The sequence below is a fragment of the Centruroides sculpturatus genome, unplaced genomic scaffold (assembly GCF_000671375.1).
Source record: "Centruroides sculpturatus isolate CEXI.00-Female unplaced genomic scaffold, Cexi_2.0 scaffold870, whole genome shotgun sequence".
NCBI classification, from domain to species: Eukaryota; Metazoa; Arthropoda; class Arachnida; order Scorpiones; family Buthidae; genus Centruroides; species Centruroides sculpturatus.
In genome coordinates, this window is record NW_019385310.1 from 28,762 (window position 1) to 49,400 (window position 20,639).

At 32.8% G+C, this 20,639-nt stretch overlaps 1 protein-coding gene across 1 annotated transcript in view; it reads right to left on the bottom strand.

Annotated features, from left to right (window-relative positions):
- Positions 1-20,639, bottom strand: part of LOC111637472 (constitutive coactivator of PPAR-gamma-like protein 2) — a 184,267-nt gene that overhangs the window by 10,679 nt on the left and 152,949 nt on the right. Inside the window, exon 11 of the mRNA XM_023382965.1 lies at positions 9,884-9,998. Within this exon, the coding sequence (XP_023238733.1) occupies positions 9,884-9,998 (115 nt within the window). The remainder of the gene's footprint in view (positions 1-9,883; positions 9,999-20,639) is intronic.

The window sequence follows — 20,639 nt, forward strand, 5'->3', positions numbered from 1 at the left end:
GGCTAGAACAAATGGAGATATGCAGAGCATACGAGTCGGCAACCCCCATCAATTACAAGGATGAGATGACATTATCGTTGGCATGGCAAGCCTTATTACGGAAAGGAGACTCGGATTAATCGACATCGTTATTTAGAATGCGGAAGGAAGAAGGGCACGTGTTATCTCCCACTTCTGACACGCTAAAACAAATTTATTCGAAAATTACGTAATTCTATCGTACGAATAAAAGATCGTTACGTGGATACTGAGATTTCGGTTTGAAAAAGCACGTGATGCCCAACGGAACTCGAAATAAGAACATTTTTGAAAGGCGTTCCAAAGACAACGGGCAGTAACGATGTGTTACGAATAGAACATTGCCTGAAGAAGGATACAGTGGTGTCCGAAAACATTTGCGATTGAAATTCTTTCACATCGGTTATAGGTTTGGAGATAAGTTATTTTCAGTATTTAATTTTAAAATTTAACCAACAAGCCTGCTCAAAGATCCCTACCATAATTTGGAAAGTATAACTGCATGTCCCACACATCCTGTGAACTATGCTACCAACAGGGATACTCATATTGAACAGACAAGAAGGTAAGGAGCCAGATTAAGCAGGATCACTAGTCTTCCAGAATGGGAGTTGTGGTTGGGGCCAACACACCCACCATAACAAGGAAAGTTTGAAAACATTCCTTGTTAAAAGAAGGCAAGAGGAAAAAAAGGCAGATTTGGGAGTGGTAAGGCTACTGACATTGAGAGCTGTTCTCCACCAACCAGAATAGGCAATTGAAGGGGAAAAAAAAGTAAAAGTGTGAACATCAATTTGGTATATGGAATGTAAGAGAAAGAGATAAAATGAATAAATTAATAAGAAGGAAAACTGAAAATAAGCTGGATGTTCTTTGGATGAGTGAGACGAGAGAGAGAAAGACATATACTCCTTGCCTTTTCACTCTCACCTCACTCATGCAAATCTGGTCTGATGTGCAATAGACAGTGAGCAAATTTATTTTATTTTATTTTATTTTACACTAGCTGTGTTACCTGTTGTTGATGGGAGATATTTATTTGGTGAAATTATATTTACTTACCTAAAGAGTATATCTGCAGAGAACTGTATTACATATTCATTACATTCCTATTAAAGGTGTGGAATATTTTCTAGACAAACTTATTGAATAACTTCCTGATATACAATTTTTCGTGTTTTATCATCAGAAGTACAAATGAACAGATTTGCAGCTACTAACATGTGAGCATGCAACATAGAGTTGGCCATGTGTAAAGCAACCGCATTCCAGGTTAAGTCCCACAACTCTCAGGCTTTGGCCTTGAGACTTGTTAATGGTCATTGCAAAGCACAGACCAACTGGAAATTGTAAGCATTTACATTCAAATGAATAGTTTATCGGAATTAATGGTATGCTATTAATTGATATATCTGTCCTTCAATTTTGAATGCTGGCATGAAATTTCTTTCAAGTATTTCAGTGGCACAAAAACTTGTCATTTGGAAAGCCCTATTGTGATTTAAAAAATGTTTAGTGTCAGGACAAGTCCCATTTAATAGTGATAGAAAAAGTTTAGAGGCAAGTACAGCATCCAGTTAACTTTGCCAGAAGAGCAGCAAATCCCCTGTGATTCATTCTTCCACTTCAGAGCATGGCAACATACACATACTTTATCCATAGACCCGATATTAGCTGATAATAAATAGTATAAGAATGTCATAAATGAAAGCACTTCAGAGTTTTTTGCGTCATAGATTTGTCATTTTTGAGTAGGCATAATCTCACTCACACAAATAAATAAAACTCACGTAAATACAGCTAGGTCTAATGAATCACAAACACAATATGTAATGATTCAAAAACCTGCCAAATGTACACATACTGCCATCTAGCATAATGATGTCACTGTTTTAATGCCTCAAAGATTTTGCTAATTAACTAATTATAATTTAATGACAGTTCTTCAAATATAATAGTAAACTTCAATAACACACTTTTCTTATAGATAATGCCTTCACAGAAAGTACTGATTCATGTGTCGCCATCTAGTGAAGAGAGAGACAAATAGACAGACAGAAATCTGTTGCAGTTTTATTTAATTAATAAAAAATCAGTAGGTTTGATTAGTGGTAAACATTCCAGGGATCATAAAGATGCTACAGTGAAAATTTGGTTAACGATTGGTTCAGTAGTTTTCATGGTTAGTTAGAAAACTACTTTGAACCAAAAATACGTTGTCTCTTTTATTTAGATTGAATGTTGGAAATGCAGAAGTAGGTGTTTATTTAATGAACATACAAAGAATACATGAAAGAGTGTAAACAGGTGAATGAAATATTAATCCGAGTGTGCTTCAAAGTTAAAACGCAGGGAGTGATTGTTGTCATTGAGTTTGCACCACAAAATACTGCTGTGGATATTGAACAGAATGAGTTTTAGAAAAACTGTAAGGCATCTTAGATGAGTGTGACTCTCAGGAGCAAGTAATTCTAAGTAGTGATATGAATGGATGGGTGGGTACAAAGAGAGACATATCTGAGAAAGAGTGCTGAATCTGATGGTGATCTGTGGGTGAATCACAATGAAAAGCAATTGGTTGCACTGTATGTGAAAATAGACCTATGCATGTCCAATATCTTTTTTCCACACAAGACCATTCATCAGTACAAGGGAAAATCATACATAAGGTCAGAGAAGCATAATACATTTTGTTGTGAATGATGATAGATTGAAAGGTGCAATGGAGAATACAAGAATTATGAGAGAAGCTGACCGTGACTCAGTCCATTACTTAGACGTATTGACGGTGCAATCGAAGATTGAGTAGCAGAACAAAATAAATAAAAGAATAGCAAGTGAAAACAGAGTGCAGCTCAAGCATTTGATGAATAGAAAAAATGAGTATAGATATTATGTCAAATTGAAACTGGAGAAAGTAAGCAAGAACGTGAGTGATCTGGAGGAAGTTCCAAAGCATTTCCAATCTTATCTTGTATGGTAGAAGCAGCAAAAGAGATATGTGGTGTAACAGAGATGAGCTGTGGGAAAGGGACTGCAAGGTGGAACAAGTTTGAGTACATAGTGAAAAAAAAAAAGGCTGCATACATGAACTGACTGAATGAAGTGTGAGTGAAAACAAGTACACAGTGAAAAAGCAAAAGACCGCACAAGTAATTAAGAATACCAGGGACAGAGTGAATAAAAAATGAATCAAGTGTATGCAAGGGGCATTTGAGTAAAATAAAAAAAAACTCTTTTGAAGCAAATAAAAAATATACTTTGAAATGTAAAAAAAGTGTACATTGTGTATGAAGTACAAATGATGAGCTAGTGTGGGATGAATGTAAGGTGTTTACCAGGTGGCATGAATATTTTGGGAGCCTGTTGAGAAGCAGTAGAGGTAACCCAAATGAAGGAACAGTTGCAGAGATAAATGAAGATTGCAATGGATGTGGTTTTATTCTTTTCAGTGATGTTAAAATGAAATAAGAAAAATGCAAAATGATAAATCTCTTAGTCTGAATAATGTGACTGCAGAAATGTTACAATGTGAAAAAAGAAATATGGAATAATAGATGCTGTGACACTGCAAGATGATAATTTCAGCAAGATCATTTGACTTAATCAATTAAAATCAGGTTATAAGTTGTTTATATATACACAAATTTAAATTACAGTCAAACTCAGTTATAATGAGCATTAGGGGACCAGCAAGATTAACTCATTATATCTGTAAAGAGCAGTGATGTAACTAGGGAAAGAATGAGTGGCTACCTCAAGTGCAAACACATAAAGGTGCCCTGCAGGCAGCAAAATTTGTAGCTACGTTAGAGATAATTAGTGAAATATATTCTTTTATTTTTAATTCTAAATAAGTTGATTCAATAAAAAAAATGTAATTACATTATACTGTATTTTTATTAATAGTTATATAAACTGCAATATAATTAACATTAAACAATTTATTTTTTTGTAATTAATATTGGGTTGTTCGAAAAGTATGTTCGTTTTTTTCCGTGAAAAAACACAATGTTTTTATAAATAAATAAATTTTTTATTGAATTATATATCCACCATTTTGGTCAAATACCTGTTGTCATCATTTCTGGTAGTAACATGATTTCACATTCATAAAAGTTTTTATTGTTGCTTACAAAAAACTGATCCAAGTGATTTTTGACATTGTCATTTCAAGTAAATGTCTTACAGTTAAAAAAAATTAGTACAGACCAGAACAAGTAATAATCCAAGTGTGCTCGATCTGGCGAATATGGTTAACGTGATAGTACGTCCCATCTAAGTTATTATAGTTTCTGATGAGTTACCAAACTTGGGTGAAATTGACATTATCGTGGTAAAACACTACACCTGTTTCGTTCATCAATTCTAGCCGCTTTTTCTGTTTGATAATATTACTCAATTTGTTTACTCGATGGCAGTACACTTTCGAATCAATTGTTAAATTGTCTGGTAAAAGCTCCAAAAAAAATTTCCTTAAAATCCCACCAAAGAGAGCATCTCTCTTTAAGAACACGTGGAACTCATATATCAGGCTATGAAATGAAACCAATTTGTTTCAAGTAATCATAAACGGTTCAATTTGACAAATTTAATCTCTTAGTGATTTCACATGTTCTTATTCGGCAGTTTGCTTCAATCAGTACCTTTATTTTGTTTTCATTGGCTTCAACTGCCATCTAGAACGTGGTGCATCTTCAATATTAAAACTGCCAGAACAAAATCTTGTAAACCAGTTTTGGCACTGTTGTTCTGTCAACACATCATCTCCATACATGTACCACAATTTTTTCCATGCTTGAACAGCATTATGATTTTTTGGTAATAAAAAAGCAAAATATGCCAAAAATGCTGCTTTCGATCTTTCATATTTGATGGGACACAAAAAATAAACAATTGCATAAAATCAAACAATATTTTTTACAAATAAGCCTTAAAATGCTAGCTGTCAAAATATATAATGATACTACAATTTAGAATGAAAATGGTGGGAAAAATATGACTAATACATCTAGTGGTAAAAAAAATTAACTTACTTTCCGAACAACCTAATAATAACCCAATTTTAGTTAGTCTTTTTGTCTACAAATCTTAAAAATCATGATTGCTTTATTTTTTGAAAATGTCGATACTGTCAAAGATAACAAAAAACTTTCTACACACTTTAACAATTTTAGCACCACATTCTAACTTGTGGATAATTTCTACATTTTTTTTTAAACCAAGAGACATTTTCTTTTCTTCATAGACATCATTCTCATGTAATGGTCATTTCTAACTAGAGTATACAGTAATTTTATAATTGTAGTGATGATTAAATAAATTGGCAGAGTAGCCGGAAGCTAGTCAAGAAAGAGGGGAATGGTCTCCAAAAAGAAAGTTAAGTGATAAATAGGCCTGTAATCAGTGTAAAACTAATTATCTAATGGTAATAAAACTAAATAATCCTTTCTGTTTTATCTAATCCAAGAATTTGGTACTGTATTTCCTACTACTTGAACAATTAAGAATGTTTACATGTTTGCATAGTTACATAGCTACTGAAAATTTGCTCATTATAACCATAAGAAAATGTATGGAAATAGCACTGCTGCATGGGGGAAGACGGTTGGTGCAGGCACAGGCCAAACCATGAATCATGCCCTTACTGTAGCCATGGAAAATTGCAGTTGAGCATGGCTACAGTAAGGGCATGATTTGCAGTTTGGCCCGTGTATGAAAATACACACAAATTAAAATTGTTATGGTGTTTTGCTTGTTGTAATCAAGTTCAAATGTATTTACAACACACGTTGAAAGGAGTTGATTCTGACCTGTTATATTTTGCTTCAGATTAATTTCAGTTCGTTTTCTTATTTATTTTGGGGCATTTAATTTCAATAAGGTAGATTACTGCACCTCGCCCAGACAAAATTCTAAATTCACCTTACTATGACGATTGCTGAAGGCACCCTATTACATCATCAAACCTAAAAACACTATCTCTAAATGGGAAGTTAAAAGAATAATTCCTGCCCCAAATTGTCACCAAAGAATAACAAATAAAAATATAAAAGATTAAATGTAAGGGTGATGACACAACTCAAAGAATGATTACTAGAATTAAACAAATGTTAGCCACTTAAATATGTAAATAGGGTCAAGTAGGCATAATCATGTAATGTCACCACAACCACACTAAGAGGAGGAGAAGGTAAAGCTTGAGATCGAACAAGTTGGAAGAAAGGATCAAGCGAGGTAAAAGCAAGGCTTTCAAGTTCCATTGACCACATAGAAGTTTCTTGATGACAGTTAGACAAAGTTAATTTATAAGATTTCCTTGTGAATTTTTGACAAATTTCCATTCCATATTTTTTTCTTGTCAGTAAAGCAAAGATAATTCTAGGATAGTTATAATTTAATTTATAAGTCCCCAAGTGTTGGGAAAAGTTTCTTGTACATACAATATATTGGTTTTTTGGATACAATAAAATATCTTTTTATTACATTTTGAATTTTTGTAAACTTTATTTTGTTATTGTACATATTCAGGCTTAGAAGAATAAATAGATTTTTAATTATTACATGTAATAATTATTTTGGGTTTTTGATTCATTAAAAATTTTTTTTTTTTACTTATTGCTCATGTAAAGTCCAGTAACACAAACTGAACTCTTGTTCATGTAACACGTCATTAGGAAACTATCTGGACTCTCAATAAAAATAGATAAAGCGTTACAATGTAAACATCAAAAATAAATATGAAATCATCATATCATTTAACTATGGTATAGAATAGTTAAATATATTTTGTTGTGTTACAATGTGTTACAAAGTGGCATTAGCAGATGTGCTAATGCCATTTTGTAATACATTTAATACCACAGGATCCAGACTCAAAAATCTAGATCAGACCCCTTTCTGAAGTTCTGTAAACTATCATTCAATATTGCTATTAGTAACTTTTATGCTGTACAAAGTGGGAGCATCTTTGAATCTGAGAGTATGATTCATCTGATTTAACTTCATATTTATCCATTGCATCCATTCCCAATACATTAATGTGACTCTACCTCTAATTGAATCTCCCAAAGATTCTTTAAAAACTGTGTTTCAAGAGATTACAAGGTGCTATGTACATAAATAAAGTTGCATTCATCTTTGTTTCACAGTAGTACTTTAGAAACATGCATTTCAAAACAGACATATTCTCATTCTTGATTAGAGAAAAAAACTGAAATTGTCTAATTTATAACAGCTGTATATCAAAACCAACAATATGTCTATTCAAAAGTGTGATTTTGTGATATTTTATTGTAAGAATAGTTTTTACAAATTCTATTCTACAAGAAATAAGTAGCTTTATGAAAAAACAAAGATCATTAATGGCTATAACTAATAAAATTTTTGAACTATAAGGTGTGTTCAAATGTAATCCTTTAGAGATGTGTAGCCATCTGATAAGAAAGAAAAGAAAGACTAAACACAACCAAATAGTAATGATAGTATTGATATTTAATTAATGAAGCTTACTTCATACAATATTTCTTAGAAGTCAGTCTGTCACCCATGGTGAAACAGACATTCCAATGTTTGGTAGATGTTAAATTCCATCCATAAAGAGAGATTTCAGTTGCTGCTGGAATCAATCATGAACTGTGTGTGTCCTTTATATCCTTATCAGTGTTAAATCTTTCACACTTCAGGAATTTCTTTAATGGTCCATAAAGAGAAAAGTCACATGGTAACAAATCTGAACTCCTTGCGGAATGTTTGAGGCCCTCCCATTTATTATAGGCTAGTGACAATCAACAACACCTTGGTGATGTGCAACCTTGCATAGTCCTGGAGAACAATGATTCCCAAAGACGGCATGCTTGATTGCTTGTTTTTGATAGCTGTATGCATATTATTGAGTTCTTGTGTACCAGTGAGCATTGGGGTTTTTAAACTCCAGTAAGATGTATCCATGCATGTTGAAAAACTTCAGCATAACCTTTCTCACAGACTGTTGTATTTTGAATTTCTTTGGCTTAGATGGGCTGACATGCTTCCACTGCATGCTAATAGACTTTCCTACCAGTTCAAAGTGGTAATTCCACATTTTTTCTCCTGACACTATGAACCTAGGAATTAGTCACTATCATTGATGTAGTGCATCAAATACTGTAAGCTGAGACCAATTCAATATTCCTTACAGTATTCAGTCAATATGCAAAATACTCATTGGCAACACATTTAAACACAAAAATTCACACCTAAATGCTAATTCCAGCAGTAATTGAACAAAAATTTTAATGTTTGAACATTAAAATTTTTGTTCAATTACTTCTAGAATTAGCATTTAGGTGTGAATTTTTGTGTTTAGTATATAGTTCCAGTTTACATGTGCTAGTTTTTTTGTCAGGTAACATATTTTCCAATATTCCAGGTTATGGGGGACAATCTTCTGTACAGTACCAATAAAAATGTCAAATTCACTTGTTAAGTCATGGATGCTTTGTTGACAGTTAACTTTGCTAGCACAGTCAATATTTACAATCAGACTATTAGTCACAAATTGTGTGCCTGGCCAGGACATGGCAAATCCACTATTTTCCCTTGACCTTCACAGAACAATCAATAACAGTCTTCTTTGACATGCACTTTTTTCTGTACACAGTGACCATTCTCTAATAAATGTTCACTGACTTGCATCTCTCAGCCATTAAAAACTGAATTACCACTCACTGATCCTGCATGGATCGGTAAATAACCAAACCAGCCATCTTCAATGTAATGCCACATGTCTAAACATGAAACCAGTGGAAAATTAAGAACACTAAACAAGCAGCTCCATTTTAGCATTCATGTTCCACACTTCAACTGACAAATCATCATGTGGTATGTTTCAAAAACTAGTTTCATTGGAACATATTTTGAAATGAACTAATAATGAATACAGTGAAACCTGGTTAACTTGAAGTCATTTTCTTTCCCCGATCATCCAGAATAGTGATTTACACACAAAATCAAACCAGTTAACTCAAATTTGTCAAACTGTTTAACTCAGATGGGGTTTCAATATAGTATTTTCACAAATTCTCCAGAATTTTAATTTAAATAAAATAATTAACATTTGTCTATCAAATAAACTCATCAAAAACTTTCTATAAAGCTCAAAAACAACATTCAACTAAAAATAACATTGTGTCATATAATGACAAATGGAGGGTGGTGATTTCCAGACAGTGTGTGACCTAGATATTGTAATTGCTATTCAAACCAGCTTTTTTTAAGCATTTTTTTTGTTTAATTTGATTACTAATATATTTTCTAACTAGCTGACATAATAAATAAACAGATTTTTGATAAATTAATTTTTAAACAATGATTAAAGTCCAATTCTATGTAAAAATTTTAATCTATGCAGCAAAATTTTAAAAATATAACAATTGTAATAAGCAGTTTTTTTTATAATAAAAAATAAAAAACAGATTGATTCTAGGTGTAAAATTTCACAATTTAAAAAAAAATCCTTACTAAACACATAGGAGCAAACAGATCAACTATTTGGGAAAGCATTTCTATGTAGCTTATTTAACCATTCCATTAAGCATTTTCAAATTTCTGGACAACATTGAGAGGTTTACATTGACACAATGATTCTATATAATAAGACGCACAGAAATGTTGTGTGGACAGTTTATTATGTGTCACCAATATATCAACACACAAAACTCAATTTTTAGCCAAATCTCTGTAATATCAAACTTTTTAACTCAAACACCAAATTTTCCCTGACCAATTCAAGTTAATCAGGTTCCACTGTAATTATAATTCACAACAGTAACTGTATTAATTATTAACCGTCTTGTTTTTCCAAACTAAATTTTATTAATCTTACCTGCATGTTTTGGGTGTGTTGTGCATTCATTAAATGAGGAGATACTGCCTGAGCAAGAAATGCATCAAGTTCTTGTTTTCTTAGAATAGGATGGTCAGGATTAGACATAATATACCTAAAAACAATTATTACTTTTAGTGAGTTTCATCATTAGTTCATTAAAAAATTACATGCCTTTAACATTCTATTTGCTGCAAAATAAAAAATAACTAAAACTCACTATCAAATAGAATAATCTTTAGTTCTTAAATGAAACTAAATATCTGTTAATTTAGAAAATAAAATTTATTTTGTTAAGTAATAATATATTTTAAGCTTTTCTTCTTTATTGTTACAATTAAATTATAAATATTATTACAAAAGAAAACTACTTTAAGAATACTTTGAAAAAATTAAATTACTTTAAAATTTTAAATACAGTCATGCATTGCTTAATATGCAAACACTATATTATGTACAGTACTTATTAAGCTAGATGGGATACTGTATGATATCTACAGTAGCAAGACACAAAGATTTTGAACAATGAATGTTTTGAAATAAAATCTGTAATTGTTCTAAAAAGAAATAAATGACACAAATAGAAAAGAATTCAACACAATGATGCAGTAATAATCAATTGTCAAAGTTGGAATAAACAAGTAACTATGTGTTTCAAATTAATAAGAAAATTTACAAAAGCAAAGTTTTGAAATGTAAATTTAATGACGACATTTATTTCAGACAAAACAAATAAAATGAAATATAATTTGTTTTCTCTTGTAATAAATGAAATACAAATTAGTATATTGTCACATCCTTTTGCTTTAATAACTTTCAACCATCTGCAAGGCATATAGTCTGTAAAATTTTCAATTGTTTTCTTGTTGACTGCAGCCCACTCTGCCTGCAATGATTCAAACAATTCAGCTGCTAATAAGTGTGGTTTTTGCCCTAACATACAACCAATTATTCTCAAATTAGTCCAGACCAAAACCCTCACTTTTCTCTGTAAGGAACAAAGTCCGAGCATTATTTTATTTTACTTTTATTATATTTTGTTTGGGGCTTATGTTTAGTTAGGACGAAGGTTTCCTCACCTGTCACCTTAGAAAATTAAAAAGAGAAGATAAAACCAACTCACCGACGAAAAAAAAGAAAGCGCCATAGCTAGCAACTGCACTCATGTGCACGCCCGAGCAGCAGACAGTAAGCCCACACTGAAAGGGGGGGAAAGACCCCACAGACTTTTAGGAGACTTGTTAAACCTTAAAGGAAACATCCCGATAATTGTTCAACAAAAGACTGTAAAAGGTTAACAAAGTATTGTCAGGAATTAAACTACCAGATAAGTAAGAAAAAGTGAATGTTACGTGTAAGTATGTAAATGAGGGGAGTGTCTCACTTAGAAACTGTGACGTCACCTCAGACTATAAATAGCGTAGCTCAAGTGAAGAAAGCAGAGGTGAGCTCCTGAAAGGATTAAGCGTAGTCTACTGGTAGCAGTGAACGAAGTGTCCAATAGGAAATAGTCCAAAGCGTTTGCAGTTTTCGATTTGTGGATCGAGGAATAGGAAAGTCTTGACTTGGAAAAAGGTTCCTAGTATAATTGAGGTGACGGTTAGGTTTTGTAGTTATAAGAAATTCTGTACCTTAAGTTAAGGATTGATTTTTGTCGGAATTCCAAGGGGAATAGTTCTAAGTTAGAATAAGATTGAAGTTTGTCGGATTGACTTTTGGATTTTATTTGTTTGAATAAATTTGTTGTTTTGTTATAAATATTGTAAATAGTTATTCCGAGATAGTTATTAAATACTTTTATTGATTTTGACTAACTTGTCTTTAATTTTATTTCGGTGCACGCGAAAGTCCAGGCCTGACAAACTAACAAACGTAAACCCACGTAAAGTACCCGTTAGGTACTGGCTCTTTTCGGAACGAAATTCGTTGTAGAGCGATAAGCTAAAACATCTCTAACAAAACCACTTTACACCTACTTTACATCTCTAACAAAACCACTCTTTCACCACATTCGCAGTGCATTTGGTGTCATTGTCCTGTTGGAAAATCCATCCCCTGCATTTTTTGGCAAGCATACATCAGCATATGCTTTTCAAGGATGTTTTTATAAAGTGATCCATAATTCCATTGATCTGTACAAGAGGGCCAACATCAGTTAATGAAAACACATCTCAAATCATTACTGATCCACACTCATGTTACTTATAATGATAAAAGAACTTTCTCATTATAATTTTAAAAGTCTGTGTTATAATTTACAGATGATGATGTAATATGTTAAACTTTCAAATGCTATTTGTCTGATTCTAAGTAAAAATACTTGTTTGTACTATGTTGACTGCCATTTTGTGTTTAAAATTGACTCTTTTAATATGAGTTACTCGAGAGATTTGTAATACATGTGAATAAATTCAAAAATTAGTCAACTTTTCATGATGATATTTGTTTGGCTCGTTGCATCATTTGAACCTCATTTAGTGTTGAATATGATGGACAGTGGCATAACGAAGGAAGGCAAGAGGGAATAGCAAATTATCATGCACCGGGTGCCACTCACAGAAGGGTGCCCAAATGGTCTCCAAGACAAACTATATGTGTTTCTGGAGGGGGAGGAAAGCGCCGCTAAAGTGTCGTGTCCGGGTGCCAGTTATGTTCGCTACACCACTGATGATGGAATTAAAGCATTTACAAGGCATGCCAATTGCAAGAAGAATGAAAAAAGTAGTACATCTTCTCATTTACCTTTCCCATCCCCTTAGTCATCATGTTGGCCAAGGAATTAGTTTTCAAAGATGGTGACCATAGATGATATGATGGGATTCTTTTTTAGTAAAAAAAACTTTAGCTGTAATTTCTCTGTGGATAGTGTTACAAAATTAACTTTATCTAAAATAAGATTACAATCCATGTATAAATGGAGAATTTTCAGGTTTATTTCAAAAGATTGATTCTGGATTTCCCAATCATTTTCCATTCATGTTTATTAATTAATGAATGTACTTTGCTCATAATGTAAATTGTTAATTTTTTAAACTAAAGTAAACTTTAAAAAGTATTTAAAATGAAATTTCAAAAATGAAAGATTCAACTCACATTACCAAAAACTCACTCTTAAACATACTAAATATTATTATTATTATTATTATTATTGTTTATTGATTTAAATTTAAATTTCTTACAATGGGGACAAATTAAATAATAATATAAACATTCAAATCATAGTAAAATTAACGAAGAAATTCCAAAGATTTAGAGAAAAAGGAGAAGAGCTTAAATAAGGTAAATTTTTGACATAACCTCATTCTTCAAATAATCACATCTAAACTCCTCCCCTAATACAGAACATTTTAGTTGGTATGTCACTTGACAGGATTCAAACAAATGAGTCAGAAGATCTTCTTTTTCTTTTACACCACAGAATTCACAACACCCTTCACTGGATATATTTATCCGGTAACCTTTGAACAAAATTCGAAATCTGTTTAGTCTGAGTTGCATAATAAGGCTTTTTGTAGAAAAATTAGTCTCACAATTCAAGTAACTTCCTGTACACCAGACCAAGCGTGATTCACACAGATTAACTCGTTTAACTGATATTGAAGACATATCCCAGTTCCACAACTGATCTGACTTAGTTTGAATTAGTGAATTTAAATGGGTTCTCAACAAAGAAGCTGAATGAGATAAAAATAAAAAGGAATAACCCAAGCCATCAAAAATATTTTTAACTGAAGCTGGCCAACTTTTCTTACCATGTTTAACTGCTGTTAACAAAACATTATATGTTATTCGACGCAAATCACATGAGGGTAACTCCATGATTTTGGACCAGAACAAAACAATAACTTTAACAAATTTCAGTTCCAATGGTGGTCTTCCCAACTCAAAACGAACTGCAGAACTTGAAATTGAACGTTCTATTTTAAAAAGTCTCTTAAAATATTTCATCTGAACTTTTTCCATTTTAGACAAATATTCCAAACCCCAAACCGGAAATAGATAAGACAGCCTGGAACCAATAAAAGCGTCAAAAAGCCTAAACATGCCTCTCATAGAGTTTAGCTTCATACGTTTCTGTACAGTGAGAATGTACCCTGTCACTAAATATTAAAAAAATAATTTTATATAATATTTTTTCAATTAAAATATAATTTTGTTTATATTTTAAACTGTTTTGCCAACCTTTAACTATTACCGACAACTGCCAGCCTTGATTTAAAATTGACAGTCAAGCTAGCCCAATGCAGGCCACGTGGCAACCCTAATGTCACCTTATCTCCCATGAAATAGGAACAGTTAGTACTGACCAAGTGTAACCTCTCATCATTCTGACTACATGAAAGAAAAGTTCACCTTGACAGACATTACTTTGTGTATGGGGCATTGCATACTCTCTGCTTTGTTAACATGAAAGTTTCCAATAAATTAATACTTGACAAAAACAATTTTCACATTATGCTGGGATTGTTACACGAAAGAAAAATTTCCCTTCATCAATATAAAAACATGTATTTATTAAAGATTTGCAAGTATTTTTGAAGACATACAACCTTCATCATCAGGCAAAAATCGAACACAAATTTTAAACTTAAGAACAGAACATAAATGCAATGTTTCTTTTTTAAATTAAATAGAGGAATAAGATTAGAATATCAGATATTCAATAAAAATTATTAATGGCAATAAATAATTCTATCCATAAGTGCAGAATATCAATGGTAGAGTTATTGCAGAGTAAAAACAACATAATATAAAGATTTTTCCATAAGAATAATGTTCTTTTATCTTAGCACTGCCTCAGTAACCTAGTATTGGTCCAAAAGGGCACGTAGTGGTTCTCTAATACTCTTTTTGAAAGCTCAGTTGTGAGTTTATTATTTGCAATATTCTCTTGTAATCTTCTAGACATGACTTCAATGTACATTAATATTGTTCTGGAATTGCATAAACTCTCAATTTTTTACATATGGCAACACTGTCCCTACCATTACATAATAATCTACTTTAGGTAGGCTGGGAAACAAATGGTAAAAGGATGCTATAAGTTCTGAAAAGACAAGTTGTGCGTAAAAATAAAGTTCTCACAAAAGGAATTTGCAGATGAACAATGCGGCGATCTTCTTTACTAAAAAAGAATGTCTGAAAATATATCGATTTCCTGGCATGGTTAAGGAGATACTTAAATTTTGCAGGGAAATATCTTGCCCTGCATACTTCATTTGATATAACTCACATCTCTTTGTTTACATATAGTTGGGTGAACAGAACTAAGAATGTTCTATATATGAAAGCTGAAATAGCAAATTTACAAAGCACAGGGGCTGGAAGGCATTAGTGGGAAAGATTTGTGGTAATGTACCAGCTTTGTGATGGACAGAAAACATAAGCCCAGCAGGTACTCTGTGCATAATTATAAAAAAAAAAGATATCTCCTTGCCTTGTTTTTGCTCAACAGAAAAATTAATTGTTGTATAGATAGAAGATAAAATGTCTATAAAGACATAAAACTCTCCCTCAGAGCTATCACAAGCAAGACATCATCTACATAATGACATATAAGAGTGGATAGCAAATAGCTAACAGGGTCACGGTCAAACTAAAAGCTCTAAACTCAATAACCAACAAGGAACTTATCATGAGGAATGTTGAGTTTAAACATTAAAACAGGATTTTAGTTACCTGTTGGCTATTTACTATTCAAGGGTCAGTATTCTATGATATAATGTTATCTTTTAATTTAAAAATCCAGAAACAAGTTGCTTAACTTTTCCAGCAACATTTAGTGGTGCCATCTGTTACAATATTTTATTAGAAAAAACTTTTTATATTTTTAACTATTACAAAACAACAAAAAGTTTAATTTTAAAGGCAGGGATAAGTTTTATAAAAAAATTGTAAATCCTAATAAAGAGTAAAATTGTCATTAAGTCTGACCCTTCTAGAGATACACACAACCTTCATCATCAGACAAAAATCGAACACAAATTTTAAACTTAAGAACAGAACATAAATGCACTGTTTCTTTTTTAAATTAAATAAAGGAATAAGATTAGAATATCAGATATTCAATAAAAATTATTAATGGCAATAAATAATTACTAGTGATGTAACGAATATTCGGTTACTATTCGGTATTCGGCCTATTTTTCACTATTCGGCCGAATACCGAATATCTAATCACTATTCGGCCGAATACCGAATACCTAAAAACAGGAGTAATAAATAACAAAAACACAGTAAATTAATCGTTTTGGTATTTAGATTTAATGTTATCGAGTTAGTGTTGTTTGTTTATATTTATTTATAACTTGAAACATGCACAAAATAAAAAAGAAAATAATATTAGTCGCATGTATTCACAATTTATAATTACAAAGATCAGCATACGTACACACCTATTCGTTCGAGAATTGTCGCACATCTGAGGGTCTGACCCTGCCTATCCTTCTTTTTAAGCGCTCGTCTTTGCTCTTTCCTTTCTCTTACCTCTATAGCTCTAATCCATGTATGCCTGTGCATACATCATAATACGCGCTCACAATACTTTCGATTTGTCACTTTTCCGCCGTAGAGTTCCCATTTTACAATTACGTGACTCAGCCTGATGATAACAGAGAAAAGAGACAGATAGGACGTTGATATAAGTCACAGTTATGATTTCACAGATTCGAGACAGCTTGATAGCACAAACGACCCCAGGCTTTTCGCTCGTGCACGCTAAGTGACTTTCATTACAAGCATTTAGCTTTCGAAGTCTATGACAACAATTGTTTGGCATTGACGGCCGCGAATTTCATGCCAATAAGCTGCCTCGACTTGTTTGATTATGTTATCAACTCAATTTCATATTTATTTTGATATTTTCACTTTGCGGTCCTTCTCCGTTCTTTTTCCGTTATTTACAAGTGTAGGTCATTTGATATCATCATTTATCACATACTTCCATGACAATCTTGTCTGTCCGCTACAACTGTCAAGAATTAACGCGATTGGCAAAGCGTAGTGACAGCGGGCCAATAGAGAGCAGGATCCTTGCCATAATGCAGTTTGCGCGTCAATTTTCGTACGTGCGTTAATCAAGCCGAATAGTTTGGCCAAATATTCGGCTATTCTGCCATGCTCCTGGCCAAATATACTATTTGTTACAACACTAATAATTACATTTAATTACAAAAATTTAATAGCATCAATCCCCTAATAAACAAACCTCCCTGCAAAATTTCAGAAATTTCCAATAAAAAGAACAGGAATTATCAGGTCGTAGCCTGCTGACCTTGACTAGTTAACCCGACATATCTCGTTTTAGCATCAAAACATTTTTGAAACTAGATGTCACTAGTCATTATAATTTTTATATTAAAACTAACTTCCGAAATATAATTTTTTTTCCTTTTACATTTATTAATATATTCATTTTATTTGTGCAAAATAAAAAAATAATTTTGGACGATACAATAGCAATTATTTTTTTTGAAAACGTGTAATTTTTGTTAAGCTTAACATTGACAAAAATTCAACATGGCACCATATGCAACAGAGAAAAATTTCAACGTGGGATAGATTGAGCTTCAAAGAGGGTGAACAAAATTGTACTCCCCTCCACACATACACAAACACAAACAAACATCCATTCATACAGAAAGACCCCCAATTTTTTTGAATTTCTCAAAATTTTAAAATCCCAAGCACAAAAATGTAAAACTCCAAGGGGTCATTTTTTGACTGATTGCTATACATTCCCTCTGTTATATATAACAGCCGGGAAAGTAAAAACTTATCTAAAAGAAATTTATTTAGAAACAATACAAAATATTCAAAAAATTGTGACAGATGTTATGTACTGTACAATCTAATAGAAACTGGTAATCAAAAAAGTTACAAATGCTAAAATTAAAGACAGGATTGTTATTCAATACTAAAAAACAATACTCTGAAAAGAAAAAATTAATTTATTTTAACTAGGTAATCACATGAAATTAATTAAGTGAAAACTGGCCAAAATAATGTACATAAATAATCTGTAACAATAAAGTTTTTTTAAATTTTGCATATACAGTAATACCTCAACTTACGTGAACCCGGAGTTGCACGATTTTCAAATCTCGTCGATTCGTCTTTTGTTTGAGCGCCTAGCAACTCTCAATCCCCCCACACTATTGTTCGGCTTACATGTTCAGACGTGTCACGCGGAATCAACACATAGCCAAAATTTATTTTGTGTTATTTATTTCTGTGTTTGTTATATCTATGGAGACTTGAGAGACTCTATGTGGTGATTTCATCTAACCGTGAATGAATCAAAAGACAAGATAAGATTAACGAGAACATTTATTAGCTTACATACATCCGACTTGGGTTTTACACAAATTGTGAAATTATACCCCGACTTACGCAAATTCGGCTTACGCGGTTATCGCTCGGTCCCGCCTATCACATAAGTTTGGGATATCACTGTAATCTTTTATCTCGTCCATAGTGCATTTTTTATGAAGAAATATTACTTTAGGACAACTTAAAAACTTTCAAGTCAGTGAGCAAGAACATGACACATGGGCAATCTGCCAACGAGGGATGCCTCCAATGAGAACTTTGTATGGGGGAAACTGTCCCCTATTTAGGTGTTACAAACATGAAGAAAACCCAGTAAATTCCATGTGGCCAGCCCAATGGCCAGGCACAAACCAATGACCAACTATCAGTGTTCACTAAGCTACTGTAGGCCTAATGCTACAAGTATGGCTTGAATCTTATTGGATAAAGAATGTCAGGAGTCAGAAACTATATACAAATTATTTCTCTTAAGGTATGTCAAAAATGTTTTATTTATACCTAATATAAGTATATACTGTACTTGCTACTGTATTAATGAAAGACATAAACTTCCAGTCATACCTATTACTATTACCTATTACCTACATATATACTTGTAGCAAGTACAAGTATATACTTGTACTTGCTACAGTATATACTTGTAGCAAGTACAAGTATATACTGTACTTGCTACTGTATTAATGAAAGACATAAACTTCCAGTCATATCTATTACCATTTACTGTGTAGAAAGTTCTAAATCTCAAAATCTGTCTGTCTCAAATTTTTTTTCTCATTCCATGAGACTTCAGATAGACAGGTTCAACTGTATTTATAATGAACAATATGAAATAAATACAAAAAAATAACTATCAGTTTTATTATTTTCTACTATACTATTTTCTAATATATCAAAAAAAATCAGACTTTTCTCACCAACATAGTAAACTCTGTTTATTTTATTAGCGAGATTACATAATTGTTCATTAAAATAACTACAAAACCATGATACATACTGCCTCTTGTCAACAGATTTTGTTGAATTAGGATAGATTGCTTCTGTAGTTAATGAGGCTGACTACACAGACACAGACAGAGTTCAGGTTTCTCAACTACAGTGGTACCTCAGGTTACGAACGCCCCAGCATACGAAACTTTCAGGATACGACATGAAATTCGAACATATTTTTGCTCCACGATACGAACAAAAACTCACCATACGACGTTACATTAGTTCGCATTTTTCATTTGTTTTTCTTACTACAGTTATTTTTTTAAATGTATTACTTGGCTTTAATTTGAGTATGTTTTTTGCATTAAAACGAATTATTTGGTTTTACATGTAATCGTATGGGAAAAGATGATCCACCTTACGACATTTTCATGATACGATCTCAGTTTCGGAACGGATTAATTTCGTATCCTGAGGTACCACTGTACAGGGTTTTGGGTTTTGGAATTGTTGTTCCCTATTTCTACCATGGGTGTTAAAAAAAAAAGTTTGTAAATGGTAAATCCCTTACTTATGTAAGCTTTTATTGGCACTTATGAGACTAACCAATTCGTATAATTTTACTGTCATGGTTACATCCCAGTCTACAGGTTATTTTATAACAATCAGGATACCTATAAGCTAATGGAAAAGTCGAGTCTTACGAGATATTCCTTAAAGACATTAATGCAAAAGGTTCATCTTATAATATAATCAAGATGAAAAAATCGACACACCTGAACCAATTACGGTGTGATCATGCAAAAGATCGGAAAACAAACGTTTTCGAACCCCTTCTGGGTTCTGCTTCAGGTTCTAATCAGCTTCTAAAGACGTTCGATGTCCGTTATAAGTAGAAATTCGATCGTTCATGTCGTTTAAAGCTTGAAATTTAAGTTGTAGGTTCGAATGGATTCACGTAATCCAAGTCGCGCATGCGCGATTGGTTACCCGTCATAGTTTGATGGGCGAATTAGAGCGTGTTGTGAATTAACTCCTGCCAGGCCATCGATAACAGCATCTCCTCTTTAAAATTTATGCACGTGTTGTTGGTGGAGGATATAAATATGTGCATAGCCTCTAGCCATTTGAGGTGTTCGATAGGAGGCGAATCATGGAGGAGAATGGCCTGGGAGAAGTTCGCTACTATATCCGGATCAGTTACATACGTAGCGAGGGCCGTGGAAGTTCTTCCGTGCCGAATATCGGCTAGATGCTCTTGTATTCTGACTCCCAGAGATCGTTTAGTGGAGCCTATATAAATCAGGTTCCTATCGCACCTGTTGTCCTTCACTGGGATGCTATAGATTCCAGGGCGTCTGATGGGGTTAGGAGGGTCCTTTCCATTACGTAAGAGGTTGAAGATGGTGGGACACCTCTTAAAAGCTAGACGTAGCTGACGTTTGCTGGCAAGCTTAGCGTATAGAGATTTTAAGTACGGGTTGTATGTGATGGA